Genomic DNA, 15,809 nt, shown 5'->3' with positions numbered 1-15,809 from the left:
TACTATTTTTACAATTCTGATCTTTGATATTTCATCACTTAGCTTTTGATGAAAGTAATTTAATTATCTATATATATGCAGCCAATTTTGAAATGTTTTTAACTGATGAACTTTGTATATGTGCTGCTTACCTCTGGAAATTTTTACAGAGGACGACCTATGTCATCTGCAGACTTGAGTATAAGGGTAACGACAAGAGCATTCTATCTGCTAAAGCTAAACCAACAGATCCCTATCCCACTTTTGTCCCTGCCATGATGACTAATAGTGCCGGTTCTGTGGTGAGTCTATCTAAGACTATATGTCCATTTTGTTTGTTTTCTCTCAACTTATGTCTAAAAACTGATATATTTGATGTATTCCTAAACTGTTTTATCTTTTATTTTTTTCAGGTCAACCAGTCAGGATATTACAACACTTATTCTGAGTACGATTCAACAAATCATCATGGCCAACAGTTTAATGAATATTTAAACATGCTAGATCAGGTTCCTCAATTGGTCTCATATGATGCTAGTCAACAGATGGTTTTGGATGATGAGGTTTATCCTCCATACAATGGGTTATTGCTAAATGAGAATTGCAATGTTTGCATCCCCAAAAAACCTGTGACAGGGTTTTTTACCGATGATAGCTGTGGTAGTGACACTGACTCTATGGTAAGCAAGCAGTGAGCACTTTTACACGATGGATATCTATATGATTGCTTTCTGTTTCTCACACGTCTACTTTTTGTGTTTTTAATAGATTGGCAGCGACAATTCGAGTGTAATTGAACCTTACCATCCTCCTATAGATGATATTCCATCATTGAACACTACTAAGCCTTTGCACAGTTCTGAGGCACAAGAGCAACCGGAGTTGCATTTGCAAGGCCAAGAAAAGGTGCTATTAAGAAACTCGAATTGGCTAGTCTGATACAATCTAATCATAATATTATATCAAATTCTAGTTACATTACATATTAAATTTTGGACTGTGGACACGGTTGCAGGTGATAAGTAGGCACGTAAGCAATCCTGAGTTGGAAATGGCTGAAGACTCAACAGTCAAGAACACTCCATCCACCAAAACGGTGAAGCAGGATTGGATTGTTTTTGAGGACATCATAAGCCAAAGGAAATCCCAGTGGATCTATCTCAAGAACATGATCATTGGCTTCTTATTTTTTATCTCCATCATTGGCTGGATCATTGGGGTTTAACAGGTCGTATCCGATTCATACTCACATTGCGTCAAGAATCTAATAACAGAGAGGGCACACTGAAAAACAAATTGTAATATATCACAATATTACAATTTGTTTATTTTATTTGCAAAATTTCATATCAATTATAAATTTTCTTTTTTAAAAATGATGTAACAAATCTCCACAGATTTCAATGCTAATATCTGTACCAAAGGATGAGGATTTTTAAGTTTCAAAAGAGCCTTTTGTGTTTTTTTTTTTTTTTTTTCTGAATAAAGGACACCAATAAGACTTCCACATGTGAAAACTACACGGCCCAATCCCAAGCTTTAACGTATCCCAAGTAGATTGGCCAGTTTAGATTACTCCAACGTTGGTGTTGTTGTTGTTAACGTATCTTTATTCGATTGGCCAGTTTTAGTCGTTGTTGTTGTCGTAGACAGCTACGAGGCACTTCAACGTGTCTCCATAGGATTGTATCCGTACACTTGACCCATATCTATCCGAGCTGGGAGACGGCTGGCTTCACTAACTTCCCAAGCCTTGCAACGCAAAACAAAACAAAACAATAAATATATTTTCAGGTAAAGAAAACATCGTATGGATATTTGAAAAAGAAAACAAAAAACCAGGTTCTGATCAGTACAAGTACTTTAAGAACTAGTCGGTGGAAAATTCTGTCGAATATTCGAATAAAGATTAGTTATTATTATTGGTCGTTTGATTTCTTCGACGTTCTATGTCATCCAGAAACTCTCATCGAATCTATCGAATATCACAATGATCAAATTTATTTCATTTCTTAATTACTTAGCTGGTAACGTTTGTATGGGCCTGAGAATTTTTGATAGACTTAAATATTCTTACTATGGCCCAATTCAATTCTTGATGTCAATAATATTTGGTTAGTTAGTTATACAATTCGAATGGTCATCAAAAAAATGCAGAAGGCTTTTAATCATGTAAAAGGTTTCTTTTTTTCTTCAAAACAAAATTGACTATAGTGGAAGATGATGGGATCATACGATTCTGAATAATGAAGACAGATACATCAGAGATCCATACTGTGTCAAGAATGTTGTCGGCTCAAAGATCTGCCCCACCAAGAATCTAACCAAGTGCGCGATTAAGCATACGGCTATGCATCTGGTGGCCGTTGATTCAGTCATCACTGGTTTTAACACAACTTGCAATATGAGATTCCAAAACAACAAGAAGAAAAAACAGTCTAGATCAATCAATTTTCAGTAAGAATATTTTGACGGTCTGACCTTTAAGAGCCATGGAGTTTGATGTTAAGATAAGTATATCAACAATGAAGATCACTGACATTGGGAACTCCCATACCTGTAATTATTAAAGATTCCCATTTTGAGCAAAGGAACACAATACCAAGTTTTGGTACTTCGATATCAGGACTTAAAAGTGAAAGGTAAAGCTACAACATACCAACATAGCAAGCAGAAAGATCTTGAAGTAACTCGAGATCAATATTCCCAACACAATCTCTCTTCTTCTGCAGATTTTTTTTAACAAAAGCCAATACATAATATTCAGGGGACAAAAGTCTGAAATCTGTGAAAAAACTCATAATAAAGAACTAAGAAGAAGTATAATCACCTAGAAACTTCATTTAGCAAACTCTTTGCCGCAATGGCAAAAGAGAAGACAAATGCAGCGTTTGCAGATAAAACACCGATTAGAACCTGTAACATGAGAAAACATTATAGTATCCTTTCAAATCTATCTCAATGACTTAAACCTATAGTCCTCAGAGGGAAAAAATAATCGAATTAGATCCACTAAAAGATATTAAAAGGAAAGATCAAACCTTTATAGATATAAGAACCGAGCTCTCACAAAAGCTTGATTTCTCATCAGTTCTTCTCAGTAACAAGCTTCTATCTTTGATGAGTTTAAGGCTTTTCAAATGCGTTTGGCTGCTGATGAATCTCACTAACTACATATCTCTTAGCTACTTAGATAATAACAGATTATGAAACATAAGGATACAAGAGTCTAGAAGAAGATACGCAAATACCAGCTTCCACATCAGATGCTGCAAAAACAAAAAACAAAAAGTTTTTAGTACCAATTTCAAGATCAGAAAACTAGATTCAGACACGAAACTGCCAAGTAATCATAGCAAATGTTTGAAATCAAGAAACTTGAATTGAAAAAGGGTTTTTACCTGAATATTGACAGTTTCTGGATTGATTGCATTGTAGAGGACGTGTCTATACACCTTTGGTCTGTGAAGGATTAAATCAATGAAAATGATCTGCACAAAAGAATCAATTAAATTCAAAATTTGGAAGGAAACAAAAGAACACCAAAAATGGAAACTTTCAGTGATTGAAACAGAGTAACAGACCATGCGTTCACACTCGATGTATTTGTCTGCTACTTCCTTGCAGTTTCCCTAAATAAACAATAATACATATGTGCTTAGAAAAGGTAAGATTCAAAGATGGAAACTTTTTGAAATTTACCATAAACATATAAAAACAAGACAAAACAAAACAAGATCGGAAACCCTAATTGGGTTGTGTGTGTTAAAAGCTTACGCATTTCATGATACGAATGTTACCAGGAGAGTATTGAATGAACAATGACTTAACCCTAAACCCACATCCCACGCATCTGTATTCACTCGCCATGGCTCTCTCTTTCTCCCTCGGAGAAGACGAATAAGGGAGCAATGGGAGTTCGGGTCCGGGTCCGGTTCCAGAACCGGGTTTAGGTCTTGAAACCTGAGTAGGCCTGTTAACGGGCCTAATTTGTTCAGTCTTAAAATTTAACTGTCAGGCCCAATATTGCTTTAAGCATGCATGGTATTCGGACCCCAAAAGGAAGTGTAATAATTAGCTTATACGTTACAGTTTGTAGATGGTTCAATTTGCATAAAACCATATGACGTAGCGTTTTGAAATGCGTAGATCCCATATATTAAAATCAATTAAACACATTAAATCTCAACTTTAAAGAGCTAGATATACTTTTCACTTTGTAGTTTAAATATTATATGAATCAATTAGACTCATCTATGTAATGTAAATGTAATCATCAATGTATTCAAAAGTCCAGCTGGATTAGTAATTAGAATTAACCAGACCTACTAAAAAAGTCTAGTGCTTCACTTATTAATCTTATTACCGTCATGTTATTTTCTGATGGATAAGTTTTGTAAGAAAGAAAATTGTCTCTTCTTGCTCTTTGTAATCAGCATGGCGAAAGATTTGGAACGATCAACAGACACAAAAATGGAACGATCAATTAAAAGTTAAAGTGAATAGTTAATTGTATTACTTTAAATTGAAAATGTATTAGAAAGGGAAGAACCAATTAACCCCAATACGAAGTTTCCTTTTCATCATCAATCATGCCTATAAAAACCCTAACCGGCCTACATATTTGCAGTCTCTTTTAGGTCAGGAATCTAATATGAGAATGAATTATTTAACTAACAATAATTGGAGCATGTCATTTATTCTCTTTATTCTTACACAAACTGATCATTTAGATATGTTACAATATTGTCTGCTTTTGTCATCTTAATAATTTTGTATTCCATCCGTACTTTTCACTAATACTTCCCTTTTTATTTCATTATATCTTCTTTAATATGCATTCTTTTGAATATAAAAACACATTTTATACTTTTTTGACAGCCTTTTGAGACATCTACACATTGAATATTAGCTACTTGTAGACTATTTGGAATTAATACGTATTTATATATTCCATTTATTGTATCATCCCTTGGCAAATTTGTTTAAACATATTACCTTTGTAACTTTGTTCCCTATATTGAAGATATGTGGGCTACATATGTAATTCACATATATACATGTGTATGCTTACATGAGCTAGTCTCCATGTCTATCTTATCTAATTAATTACTCTTTGATGTTCGTTGTATATGGAGTACTTATATACACATATACGCCTACCCAATCATAACACACATATATAGAGTACTCATATACACACGCTTAACCCTCTTCATGATCTTCAATTTATATGGGGTACTTATTATAGTGGCAGGCTCAAACATTATCCTAGCTATTATAGGATAATTCGATCACAAATAATACCCCGCGCGACTCATACTTATCGGAAGACATACAAATTTGCCATGTCAAATCGAACTAGCAGCTAAAAAGAAAAAGGGAAAAAACACATCTAGTAAAATTACGACTCTCTTAGTTACATGGAATATTGTGCACAAAAAGGCTATATATATGTGTGTGTGTGTGTATGTGTGTGTTGTACTTGTATATATATAGCGTGTATCCTGAAAAATAATTAAAACCCACAAATGATTTGGATAAAATAGCTAAAGGTGTGGAGTATGTCTATACAATAGTAGAGAAATCAAATCTGCCATTCTGCCAATGACTTTCTCCATTTTGATCTTGCATGCAAGAATTTATAACTCGACACGATACTCTATATATACATGGGCTATAGAATATATAGTAATTCTTCCAGGATCCTCTCTTCTTATTTACCTGAAAATGATATTCCCTAAGGACTGCATTCCAAAGTTCCACGTAAATTATTATAACACATCTATTTAATTATACATGTACATGTCTAAACTGCATGTGTGTATATGGGGTGGGTATATATGTAGTGATTCAGAGGCATACGTATATATATAGTAGTAATTGACAAATGATTTAGAATCTACATTCTAAAAGAACTCATGGGGTTGAGGAGATCTATATTGAGATGCCTAATTTGGTAAAAATCACTTCAATTCACAATCCAAACCAAACAAAGATATTGACCAAAGGTTAAAAACAAAACAAGAATAGAGAATTAGTAAAATGAGAAATTAAATGAACCTGTGATCATAAAAAGTCAAACAATGTGAAAACATATCATACCTTTTGTTCTTTTTAATATTTATAAATTGAATTACTATATGGATGGATATCAGTCCTTCTTCCATAGCTAGCTTCTCTTTATTTGCTCTGCCCATAACCTGCAAAAATCTCTTTAACCGAGCAAAATTACAAGAGTAACCAAACAAACAATATAGGACCATTAGAGAGAGAAAAAGAGAGGCTTTTTTTGGACCTGCCCATTAGCTTAGAATGTACCATGAAACACTTTGTCAGTGTAGAGAGTACAATTCATGAAATTTATAAGCTTTTTTCCCACTCAATCAAATTATAAATCTCAAATTCTATTTAAAATTGAAAAAAATAAAGAAAGCAAGATGAACACTGTTTTATTGATGGCTATATAAGCTAGAAGTCTAGGGTAGAGGCAGTTTCACCTAGTGTGCAAGTGTTAAGATTAATGTAGAATTTATGAATATGATATGAGTAAACAATGAATTACAACGAATATTATGGATATAATTAAATTAGCTAAAAAAAGTTGAGACATGTGAACATGTTATTTTATGTAAGTCATATTCATATATAAGTTTATATACAAAGACGAGTTCAACATGGTGACAAAAGCCTAGTGATGAACATCAAGAAACATGTCGATCGAAAAAACAAAACTCATAACCAAAAAAAATTAAACAAACGAAGAAGATCGTTTTTCTTCCTCTTACTAGCTAGAATCTAACGAAGAAGATTGACTAATGAAATAATATATAAAGAGAGAGATTCAAAAAAAGAGAATTTAAGAAAAAAAAAGATGAAACTTCTCATGGATTGAAATTGAGAGAAAATGAAGACTTCCCTTTCTTAGCAAATTGATCATCATCACCACCATCACCATCATCATCATGGTCAGTAGATAAATTTAGTCGTAGAGCTGAAGAAGAAGAAGAAGATGCACCAATTTCCCCACGTGGCACCACCCAAGACTCTTCTTGTTGGCTATAGTCATTACCACATTCCATATTCACCCCAAAGAGCCTTAGTCTCTTTCCCGCTGTAGAAGGAGGCGGAGGTAACATCACTGGCGTTAATCTCCCGGGAACCACAGGGACTGACTCTATAACCAACGGCTCTGATCCAACGATGTTCCTCTGATCCAACGGTGATCCCGTGTAGTAACACCTTCCAGCTAAATTCCCATAAGTACCATACCCTACAAACTCTTGACGCTGGTTGTTGTTATTGTAATAAGAACGTTGGTGGTTTCCTATGTTCAAGCTCCGGTGAATCGGGACGGCGTTATACTCCGGCAATGGAAGAAATCTGTTGGAATATTGAGAAGTGGTCGGGAAATTGAAATTGAAACCGAAATTACCAAACTGATGTGCCTGGACGAGGCTCATGTCTGGTCTGTGCCTCCAATCTATGTAAAGCTTCGATCTCTCGGACTCATCACCGATGCCTCGTTGGAAAGAGACGATGTCTCCCGCGTCGAGCTTCTTCTCTTTGACGAAACGGCTCCATCCTTTGGTCATCACGTAGCTCTGGCTAGAGTTCCAATACGAGTAACGGAATCTCCACATCTTGCCGTTTCTGTCTTGGAAATTCAACAGCGTGCCGTTTTGGTTGTTAGATGAGTCTAGTGGGAAATACCTCTCCGCGTGTTGTTTAGGGATCACCAGTCTGTTGAGTTTTCCGACGTCGCTTGGTGTTACCACTTTGTCGAACATGTGTTCTTTCTCCGGCGGCGGAAGCATCATCATCGGAAGGTTGTTTCCGGTGCCGGAGCTGCTGCTTGCTCCGATGTTGGAGGTTAATTCTTGGTCTCTGTCTTGTTCTTGGTCCGAACTTGTTGTTGCTGTCGGCGCTAGGGATAGATCCATGACGAATTATCTGATTTATGAGACGGTTCTTGGACTGAATCTTTAGATGGGACTTAGACTCTCTCTTAGTGAGTCGTCTTGATGAAATTTAAACCTTTCTCTTGTTCTTGAATCTGTGAATTGTTGCGGCTGCTTTTCAAAGACATTGACGATGATGACTCAACTCGAGATCTTCAACATACAATAGATAGATAAAATATTAATGAGAGGAAAATTAACAAAACGAAAATCTAGCCACAAATATAAAAAAGGGTAGATGGATTAATGAAAAAAAAAATTCAAAGAATATATTAAAAGAAGGGAAGAAAAAAAAAATTAAAGTTCTGATGTGGTCTCACCTTATAATATAAGTGAGAGAGTGAGAGAGAGAGATTTTGATATTGAAGTTTTCTTTCTCTTCTTCGTTCGATTGGTTCTTTGATTTTCTCCTTTGACCATGAAAATTTAGGAGAAATATGAAAACCCTAGAATCGGAAAGCAAACTATATATGCATATATAAAATATAGAGAGAACTATATATCTTCTGTTTGACTAACAAACGAAATCAAGGAAAGAGAAAGATCAAAGCAAATCAGGACTTGGAACTCAAATTGGGTTCTTGCAAAACAAGAGGATCTTTCTCTTTCTCTTTATGAGGATGAAGAAAAAAATGGTGGCTTGAGATTCTTGATAGAGTTTCAAGTCTTAGAGAGAGAGAGAGAGAGTGAGATTGGTACCGAGTAATGCGTAGGGGCCCATGAATGATATGGTTCGGGTCATGTGAGCTTCTTGTCCTTTTCATTAGGCTTCGAATTAGCTCTTTGTATTGAAATTTCAAATCTTTGTATACATGTGTATGTAGTTGTCGACGGGTGTTTGAGATTCCGTTGATCCTTTTTTTGGTATTAGAATGAGTATACGTGTCTATTTCCTTTTTGTTAACTAAAGCAATGTTATTTTTGTATTTATCTAATTTTGTTTTTCTTACCAATTATTGTTGGTTAGCACTAATTATAACAATTTAAATTTATATCGTATACAGTTTTTGTAAGTTAGTACGTGATTCAGGTATATATATTTACGTACAGTATTTATCAGAAAAGAAATGCACATTTTCCACAAAAACAATATAAAATATATGCATGCACGCAATTTATCACATTAAATTAAATATAAACCTTACCTACTACTATTCAAGTTTTCTTTTAAGTTTTTTTTTTTCAAAAAGTACTATTCCAGTTGTTGGCATGCCATGATTAAAATGTGTACACACATATGATGTAACATTCTGGACCGTCTCTGGCTATAAAGCCTTCGACTCATATCTAAGTTTGTGGATCTTATCCTCGTCGAGCCGATTCGTTATTCCGAGAATTTGAAGAAAATTAGCTATTGAAACCTACGTACTACAAAAGAAAATTTAGTGTTATGTTATTATCCGAACGGTATTGGAACTCAAATTTTTACTAAACAAAATGGGGAACAAGTTTAAATGTGAAGGTTTCTGAAAATGCGACGAGAAAATCATTTATTTGATATGAGAAGCTAATTTTTTTTTTTTTTTTTTTATAAAAAATAAATCACTTAGGCTTTGAATGGCTGCAGATTTTAAAACTGTTTTTAGTTTTAGATTTTTCAAAAATCTACTTTAAAGCCAATCAAGATTATGAAAAAATCAGATTTCCTAAAAATTAGAGAATCCAGATTTTGTTAGTTTTTGATAATTTTCAAAGAAAAACCAAAATCTATGTTCATTTTCAAGCGTTATTTGAATTCTTTTTTCTATTTTTCTTTTTTTAATAAATTTTTAACACAAAATCTAAAAACCATAAACCAAAATCTAAAATCTAAAAAATAGAAACTAAAATTCAAAAACCACTTAAAAACTTGTAAACATTCATGGCCTTATTCTTTTATAATAACGCTGATTTAAACATTAGTACATGATTAATCATGATTTATGTTTTGGGTTGTTCCTAATTGCGTTTATCTGATTTCACATTTGGTTTATCAGATCGAGTCACATGGGTTAACAGTATAATAATGTTATAAGAACGATTAAATAATGAAGATTTGATAATCTCGATGTAAGAAAAACAAATTAGTTGCGCATAATTACCCATTTTTTTGTTGTGTACAGTTAAATATGTAGTTATTTACAAATCACTTGGGGAAGTAGGTTTGGTTATGATGTGTCCATGTTTTTTGTGGTCCAAAATTATCTACATATACATCAATCACAACAAAACAAAACGAAAATAATCAAATGCAAGTGTATAAGTTTTTTATATCTATACAAGTATATGTTCATTCATGTATATGCATGTGTGTATGTTTAATACACATCTATGTAAAATATATTCAGATCACGATGTCTTATACGATGTTTGTTTCAGGCTCATCATCATTCCCAAAAGAAAAACATCTAAGTTATAAAACTGATCTAAATATAATTTTTCTCAGAAATATATAATATAATAAATCTAAATCAAAATTGTATAGCAAGAGTCATTATAATGACCAAAATATTATTTTATTATTCTATTCACATGTGTCATAATCATCAACAATTCAACATCCGTAACAAGAGCGTTTGATGTTTTGAGACAACAAGAAAATGTCTAAATCTGCCACACCTGGTCAAATATTTCCCAGTGATTAAACAGCTTAATCGTTTATTTATATTAGAAGTATAATAGTATTATACTACATGTCATCAGTACATATTAAAGCTATGACTCAATTGATAAGCACGTGCAGACGAATATGATACTTCAAATTCGTTTCAAAACTTGACCGATCAGTTGAACAAAAAAAAAAAAAAAACTCGACCTGGGTCTTGTATTTGACGAATCGTCAATTATTATTACAAATTTTCAACATTTCAAGTAAAACTAATCACGTACGTCTACAACAGTTGAACTGTATATGTGTTCAGTCCGGCTACGTAGTACTGATTCAAGTCTTTTCTGTTAAAAGAATAAAGTCATTAACCAGATTTATTTTTCTCGAACCGAGAGATTAATTAGGGTCTGTAATATAATGTATACACAATTATCAGTTATTATAAAGTATGGCTCGAAAAAAGTTGGCCTGCAGCCCTCGTTCTTTAATTTAATAAAGGCAAAGCTCAAATCAAATAAGTATAATATAATTTTACTATTTACCGAGCTGCACCAGCTTAAATACAAAGGGGACCTCTCTACCTATATATAATATCTCGTTGGCCTCATCTATTTTATTGAAAAACAAATCCCCTTATAGTTTATGCTTAAGGAATATTTCCCATTCTAATCTAATTGACCGACTCTATATATCTCTAGCTTCTTTTTTTTTTTTTTTATCATAGAAATATTGGATATCCAGATTTTCTTTAAAATATGTATTCATATCTAAATATAGATACTTTCATACCCATATTCCATATTATCCCAAAAACCCTAGATATTCCAGTTCTTCAGAGTTTATCATGTTGCATCCCAAATTCTATCGGAGAACCATGCATCTCCCATATACAATGTCAATTTGTAATCTCTAGCGCTTTAAAACCATTAACTGATTGTAAGTATCTTAGATATGGACCATATGGTATAAATATGAGGTGCATATATGTAAGATTTGAATAAAATGGTTAAAGTAGGGGTTGGATTTAAAGGGAAGCAAACATAAATGAGAAGGTGAGTGAGAAGGTGAAGTGTTACAATTTTACAACAACAGTAAACTTGGAAGCGAGTAAGGACCACTTCTCACTACTCTCACTCTCTAGAGTTTGTCCAAAACAGCCTCACATTTTTTGCATCCCCACACTTCTCGATCTCTTTCTCACCTATTTTCTTTATTGATTATTAATATATGTATATATATATATTGTTCTGTGTTTGTGTGTATTTTTCTTTATCAACTTGGAGGAGCTCGGCCCCTTGGGAATTTTTTTTTTCAATTTAAACTTTTCCACACAACGTACTTCCTATATATAGCCATAGAGATATGCTAAGAATTTGGTCGTCTTTTAAAGCTGATCTATAGAAAAAATTAAGGTATATGTGAATATGTTATGTAGTTTGTGCTTTATTGTCACAAGTACTCAACCGAGATTCATCACGTACAATGTCTTAAAAGTGCCATATTTTATGTTTTGGTTTCCAAAATTATCCTCAATCCAAATTTCCTAAACTGTATGTTTAGCAAGGGTTCTTAAAAGTTCAGAATGAAGGAAACACAAAATTTGGGAAGACTTTACTAAACTTTTAGAGAATATTCACCAAAGATTATGGTATAAAATCAAATTGTAGTATTATTCTTGACAAAAAATCTGTTGTTGTGAAATTTTATGATATTTAGTTATCCAGTTAAAATGGGTTATGGATGTATGAAACTTGAAAGGTTTGAGATTATATATATAAGCAAACTTATGATATATCAATAGAAAAATGATTAAATTCTATAAATGAAATCAAAGTAATGTACAATGTAATTAATTAGCCTAATTCTCTGGTGGAATCCAGTGGAATCTATTATATATTTTATTTGTCAATAGTTGCTAATTTTGATTAAATATATACATAATACAAAGTCGTATAACACATTATTTGACATTACAAAGTCGTATAACACACACATTGGTAATTAAGGATAAATCAAAATCCTCGATAAACTTGACATTAGATCATACTAAAGATATGCATAATTATCAAATAATGTAAGTATAGTAACATTTAATATAGAAATGTGTGCGTGTGAATTTGCATATATAGTGTATTTTTTTCATATATAGTGTATTAATAAGTTATGTGTGTATAGCGAGAAGGTCGTTATCAGTAGGTGCAAAATAGAGTCCATTTGCATGGAGCAGGTTTATGTGATGTTGATGATGGTAACAACTGTCATGTGTGCCCCAAAGTCTAGGAGTCTTAATTAGTTTACATTATGTGCATAATTCTAATCACCTCAAACGAATACATAGATTGAAAGAAGTAGGTCCAAATATAATATGGGCAAAAACTAGAAAGTGCATATACATTATATAGTATACATACACATAATATACTGTATGAGTATAATTAGAAATTATCTAATAGCTAGGTTACAGAAAGTCTTGTTATCAAGCCTCAAACAATTTGTTCAGACCTCTTTAAAGTTATTTTCATCAAACCCAAAAAAAAAAAGTAAAACTATATATATAGAGAAGACTGAATATAACACTGACGTTATTTAGCTAAACTGATTATAACACTGACTTAACTTAGCTAAACTGAATATTAGTGTAGATCCAAAGGTCAGAAGTTTATGTTTAAGGAAATCGGAAAGATATTAAGGGAAGTCCAAATTTTATAATTAACTTTCTATTCAAAATTTATAATTCTATTTCAGAACGTAAGATTATTTATGTATGTATTACTCTTTGGAATTACGGTTTGTATATACCTTATATAAATGATCGTGTTTATATAGCCTCTATAGTACACACACACATATGTATTAATAAATACTTACAGGCGATTGTACCGCGTACGTATACATATGTAAAGATGCATGTATAGAAAAATCAGCACTGGTTTTGATGATCGTCATAGAAAAACTTGTTTACACACGATTCCAGCTTACATTTTTCTATCATTATAGCTACATAGATGTGCAACGAACTCAAGAGATTTGTAGTGGTCAGAGAAAAAGGAAAACAGCTCCAGTCAAAGTCGTTGGGGTTTTTGTTTCTTTTTAATTTCCGTGTGTTAAAATTAGTTTTATTTTGGTCAATTAATGATTAAAATAATTGAGTCAATATATAGTTTGTGTTAGTTCCATTCGATATATTTAAAAGAAGTCGTATGCACTAGAAATCAAGGATGAAATGACCGATACGGTCCATCCATTGATATGAATGATCAAAGCACGTTTCAAAGAGGAATAAACGAAAGGAGACAAGTGTTGGTAGGGTATGTTCACATAAACCCTAATTACAAAGCTCTCCTTTGCCCGATGAGTCGATGACTATTTCAAACAAATCATTCTTAAGGTAAATAAACCGTACGAACTCGAGAATTTATATTTCGTGATATCGAATAATTTTCTCAAACGAAAAAAACATATATACATATTTTTTTAAAAATGTATGGAAATAGAAATGTGACGTGGTAAATAGAGCAATGGGCAAAATCATACAATATATATATAAAAAAAATGAATGTAGATGGATAGAGTCGTCCCACACTTAAGGTTGGTCCACAATGAATACCGTTGGAGGCTTCGCAGGCTTTTGTTCTGTCCTTGTCTCTTCTCTCTCTCTTCTCCTTTTGTTTGTTATGTTCATCAATCCTAATTCTTAAACATGGACTAAATCATATGTTACTAAATATTTTTGGCAGCTACAAAACCAAACTTGCGTAGTCCTAAAAATTCATTAACTGATACATTAAAAAAATATATATATACTCAATATACTTTGTTAATAAAAAATTGTAATTTTTTTTATTTTCTTTATTGTATGAGGATGATGAAATTGTGTGAGTTAACAAGAGAAAGAGCGAATGAATTGTGTATATGCGTGGGGGGGATGTCGTCATTAAATTGGAATTTGGCATTTAATGAAAAAAGAGTGAAAGGTGCTTGACATACACGCGCCGTAGTTTCTTACCGGGAAAAGGATTGGTATAGTACAGTATTGATGTTAACTAGACCGGGCCCGGTTTAGGATGGGCGGCGGCCGAACCGACCACCTGGCTTACTTCTTCGTATTCTGCTGTATGATGATTCTGGTTCTGGATGGATGGATACTGCAAAATCTAATAATCGGATCTTTTTGGATTTGGATTTTCAGTTAATAATCGGGTGGGGCTCTCTGTTAAAGTAACGTCGCAGGCCACTTAAGTCGGTCACTGGTGGAAAACGTGAACCCTGTGATGCCTCTTAATTTTACTTCAACGGAGTCTGGTTTCGTTGGATCTCTCTCTCTCTCTGCGAACCGTCCAAAAAAGGTCAATTTTGTGGGTTCACGTATCTTACTAGCTCACAAAGAAATACGGCGCTATTTAATTTACCAAAAAACCAAAAAACCAAAAAAAAAAAGACTTTATTATACCATAATGTTTGTAATTCAATTTTAAAAAATATATATACTTGTAAAATTTATTGCAGATTTTTCCTTTGATTGGTGTGGATGTGGTTCAAATCTTCCGTAATATACCTTACCTACTCATGTGTGTTGGATATCCAATCGCCTGCGTATGTTGACAAAAAGAATACTTAACAGTACAGAATCGATCTGTATTATCATAATATATATAGAGCATTATTAATAATGTGTTATAAAGGTGGGAAATTTTGGTATTTGGGTCTTCTTATTTGGTAGGCGTCAGGCCCAGTCTCAAATTTGCTTGCTCACTAATGTACCGCTTGCTGATGCGGTAATATTGGGCTTTGCTTCGGATTTGAATTGGCCGTACCCCATTTTGCTTATTCGACACTATCTTTACATTGCATTACCGGCGTTTTCCCCTTCACGCTGAGCTCGACGCACTTCAATGGGTAACGCAATGTTTCTCCTTGCGTCAGGTGACGACGCAAGTCTTTGGAACATTTCTCAGATGCTAGATCGCCCTGAATAGATTGGCCAACTGTTTGACATTTCTACACGTTTTTGAGCATTGTGTAACATTTTCTATCTCGTTTGTCCCACGGGGTTCAAAAACTGAAGTCACTTGGATTGCCTTGCTAGAACAGACCGTTTATTGGATTAAAAAAATATATATATATATATACATTGATAAAGATAAGTAATTAGTTTATTTATATAATAAGGTTAAATACACATATAAATAAATATTTTAAACACTATGTTTTTGACATGGCATCATGTTTATATTTTATTCTATTGTGTTGTATATATATATAAAGAGATATGTGCGTGGCGA

At 33.2% G+C, this 15,809-nt stretch overlaps 3 protein-coding genes across 3 annotated transcripts in view; 1 reads left to right on the top strand and 2 right to left on the bottom strand.

Annotated features, from left to right (window-relative positions):
* Positions 1 to 1,442, top strand: part of LOC104759518 (NAC domain-containing protein 1) — a 3,648-nt gene extending 2,206 nt beyond the window's left edge. Inside the window, exons 5-6 of the mRNA XM_019242679.1 lie at positions 748 to 885; positions 995 to 1,442. Of these exons, the coding sequence (XP_019098224.1) occupies positions 748 to 885; positions 995 to 1,204 (348 nt within the window). The 3' untranslated portion in view covers positions 1,205 to 1,442. The remainder of the gene's footprint in view (positions 1 to 747; positions 886 to 994) is intronic.
* Positions 1,166 to 3,924, bottom strand: LOC104759526 (protein arv1 homolog). Its single transcript, XM_010482436.1, has 10 exons — positions 3,757 to 3,924; positions 3,564 to 3,611; positions 3,381 to 3,470; positions 3,203 to 3,248; positions 3,021 to 3,094; positions 2,810 to 2,895; positions 2,639 to 2,705; positions 2,461 to 2,536; positions 2,215 to 2,360; positions 1,166 to 1,731 (listed from the first exon to the last, which is right to left on the bottom strand). The coding sequence occupies exons 1-10, from the start codon at positions 3,847 to 3,849 to the stop codon at positions 1,645 to 1,647; spliced, it is 813 nt and encodes a 270-aa protein (XP_010480738.1). The 5' UTR covers positions 3,850 to 3,924; the 3' UTR covers positions 1,166 to 1,644.
* LOC104759505 (B3 domain-containing transcription factor NGA3-like) lies at positions 5,497 to 8,635 on the bottom strand. The gene is made up of 2 exons (XM_010482421.2): positions 8,261 to 8,635; positions 5,497 to 8,093 (listed from the first exon to the last, which is right to left on the bottom strand). Exon 2 carries the CDS (start codon positions 7,920 to 7,922, stop codon positions 6,864 to 6,866), a length of 1,059 nt encoding a protein of 352 aa, XP_010480723.1. The 5' UTR covers positions 7,923 to 8,093; positions 8,261 to 8,635; the 3' UTR covers positions 5,497 to 6,863.

This window comes from Camelina sativa, chromosome 3 (assembly GCF_000633955.1).
Source record: "Camelina sativa cultivar DH55 chromosome 3, Cs, whole genome shotgun sequence".
In the NCBI taxonomy this organism is placed as follows: Eukaryota; Viridiplantae; Streptophyta; class Magnoliopsida; order Brassicales; family Brassicaceae; genus Camelina; species Camelina sativa.
Note: the sequence above shows the minus strand (reverse complement) of the source record. Positions and strands in the feature narration are given on the sequence as shown.

What these genes read in the sequence shown, in the direction of transcription:
- LOC104759526 (XM_010482436.1), bottom strand. Translation starts at nt 3,849, where the DNA reads ATGGCGAGTGAATACAGATGCGTGGGATGTGGGTTTAGGGTTAAGTCA. An exon ending in ACATCGAGTGTGAACGCATG is followed by an intron (nt 3,471 to 3,563) that starts GTCTGTTACTCT and finishes TCTTTTGTGCAG; the next exon opens with ATCATTTTCATTGATTTAAT. An exon ending in TCTTTCTGCTTGCTATGTTG is followed by an intron (nt 2,537 to 2,638) that starts GTATGTTGTAGC and finishes TAATAATTACAG; the next exon opens with GTATGGGAGTTCCCAATGTC.
- LOC104759505 (XM_010482421.2), bottom strand. Translation starts at nt 7,922, where the DNA reads ATGGATCTATCCCTAGCGCCGACAGCAACAACAAGTTCGGACCAAGAA.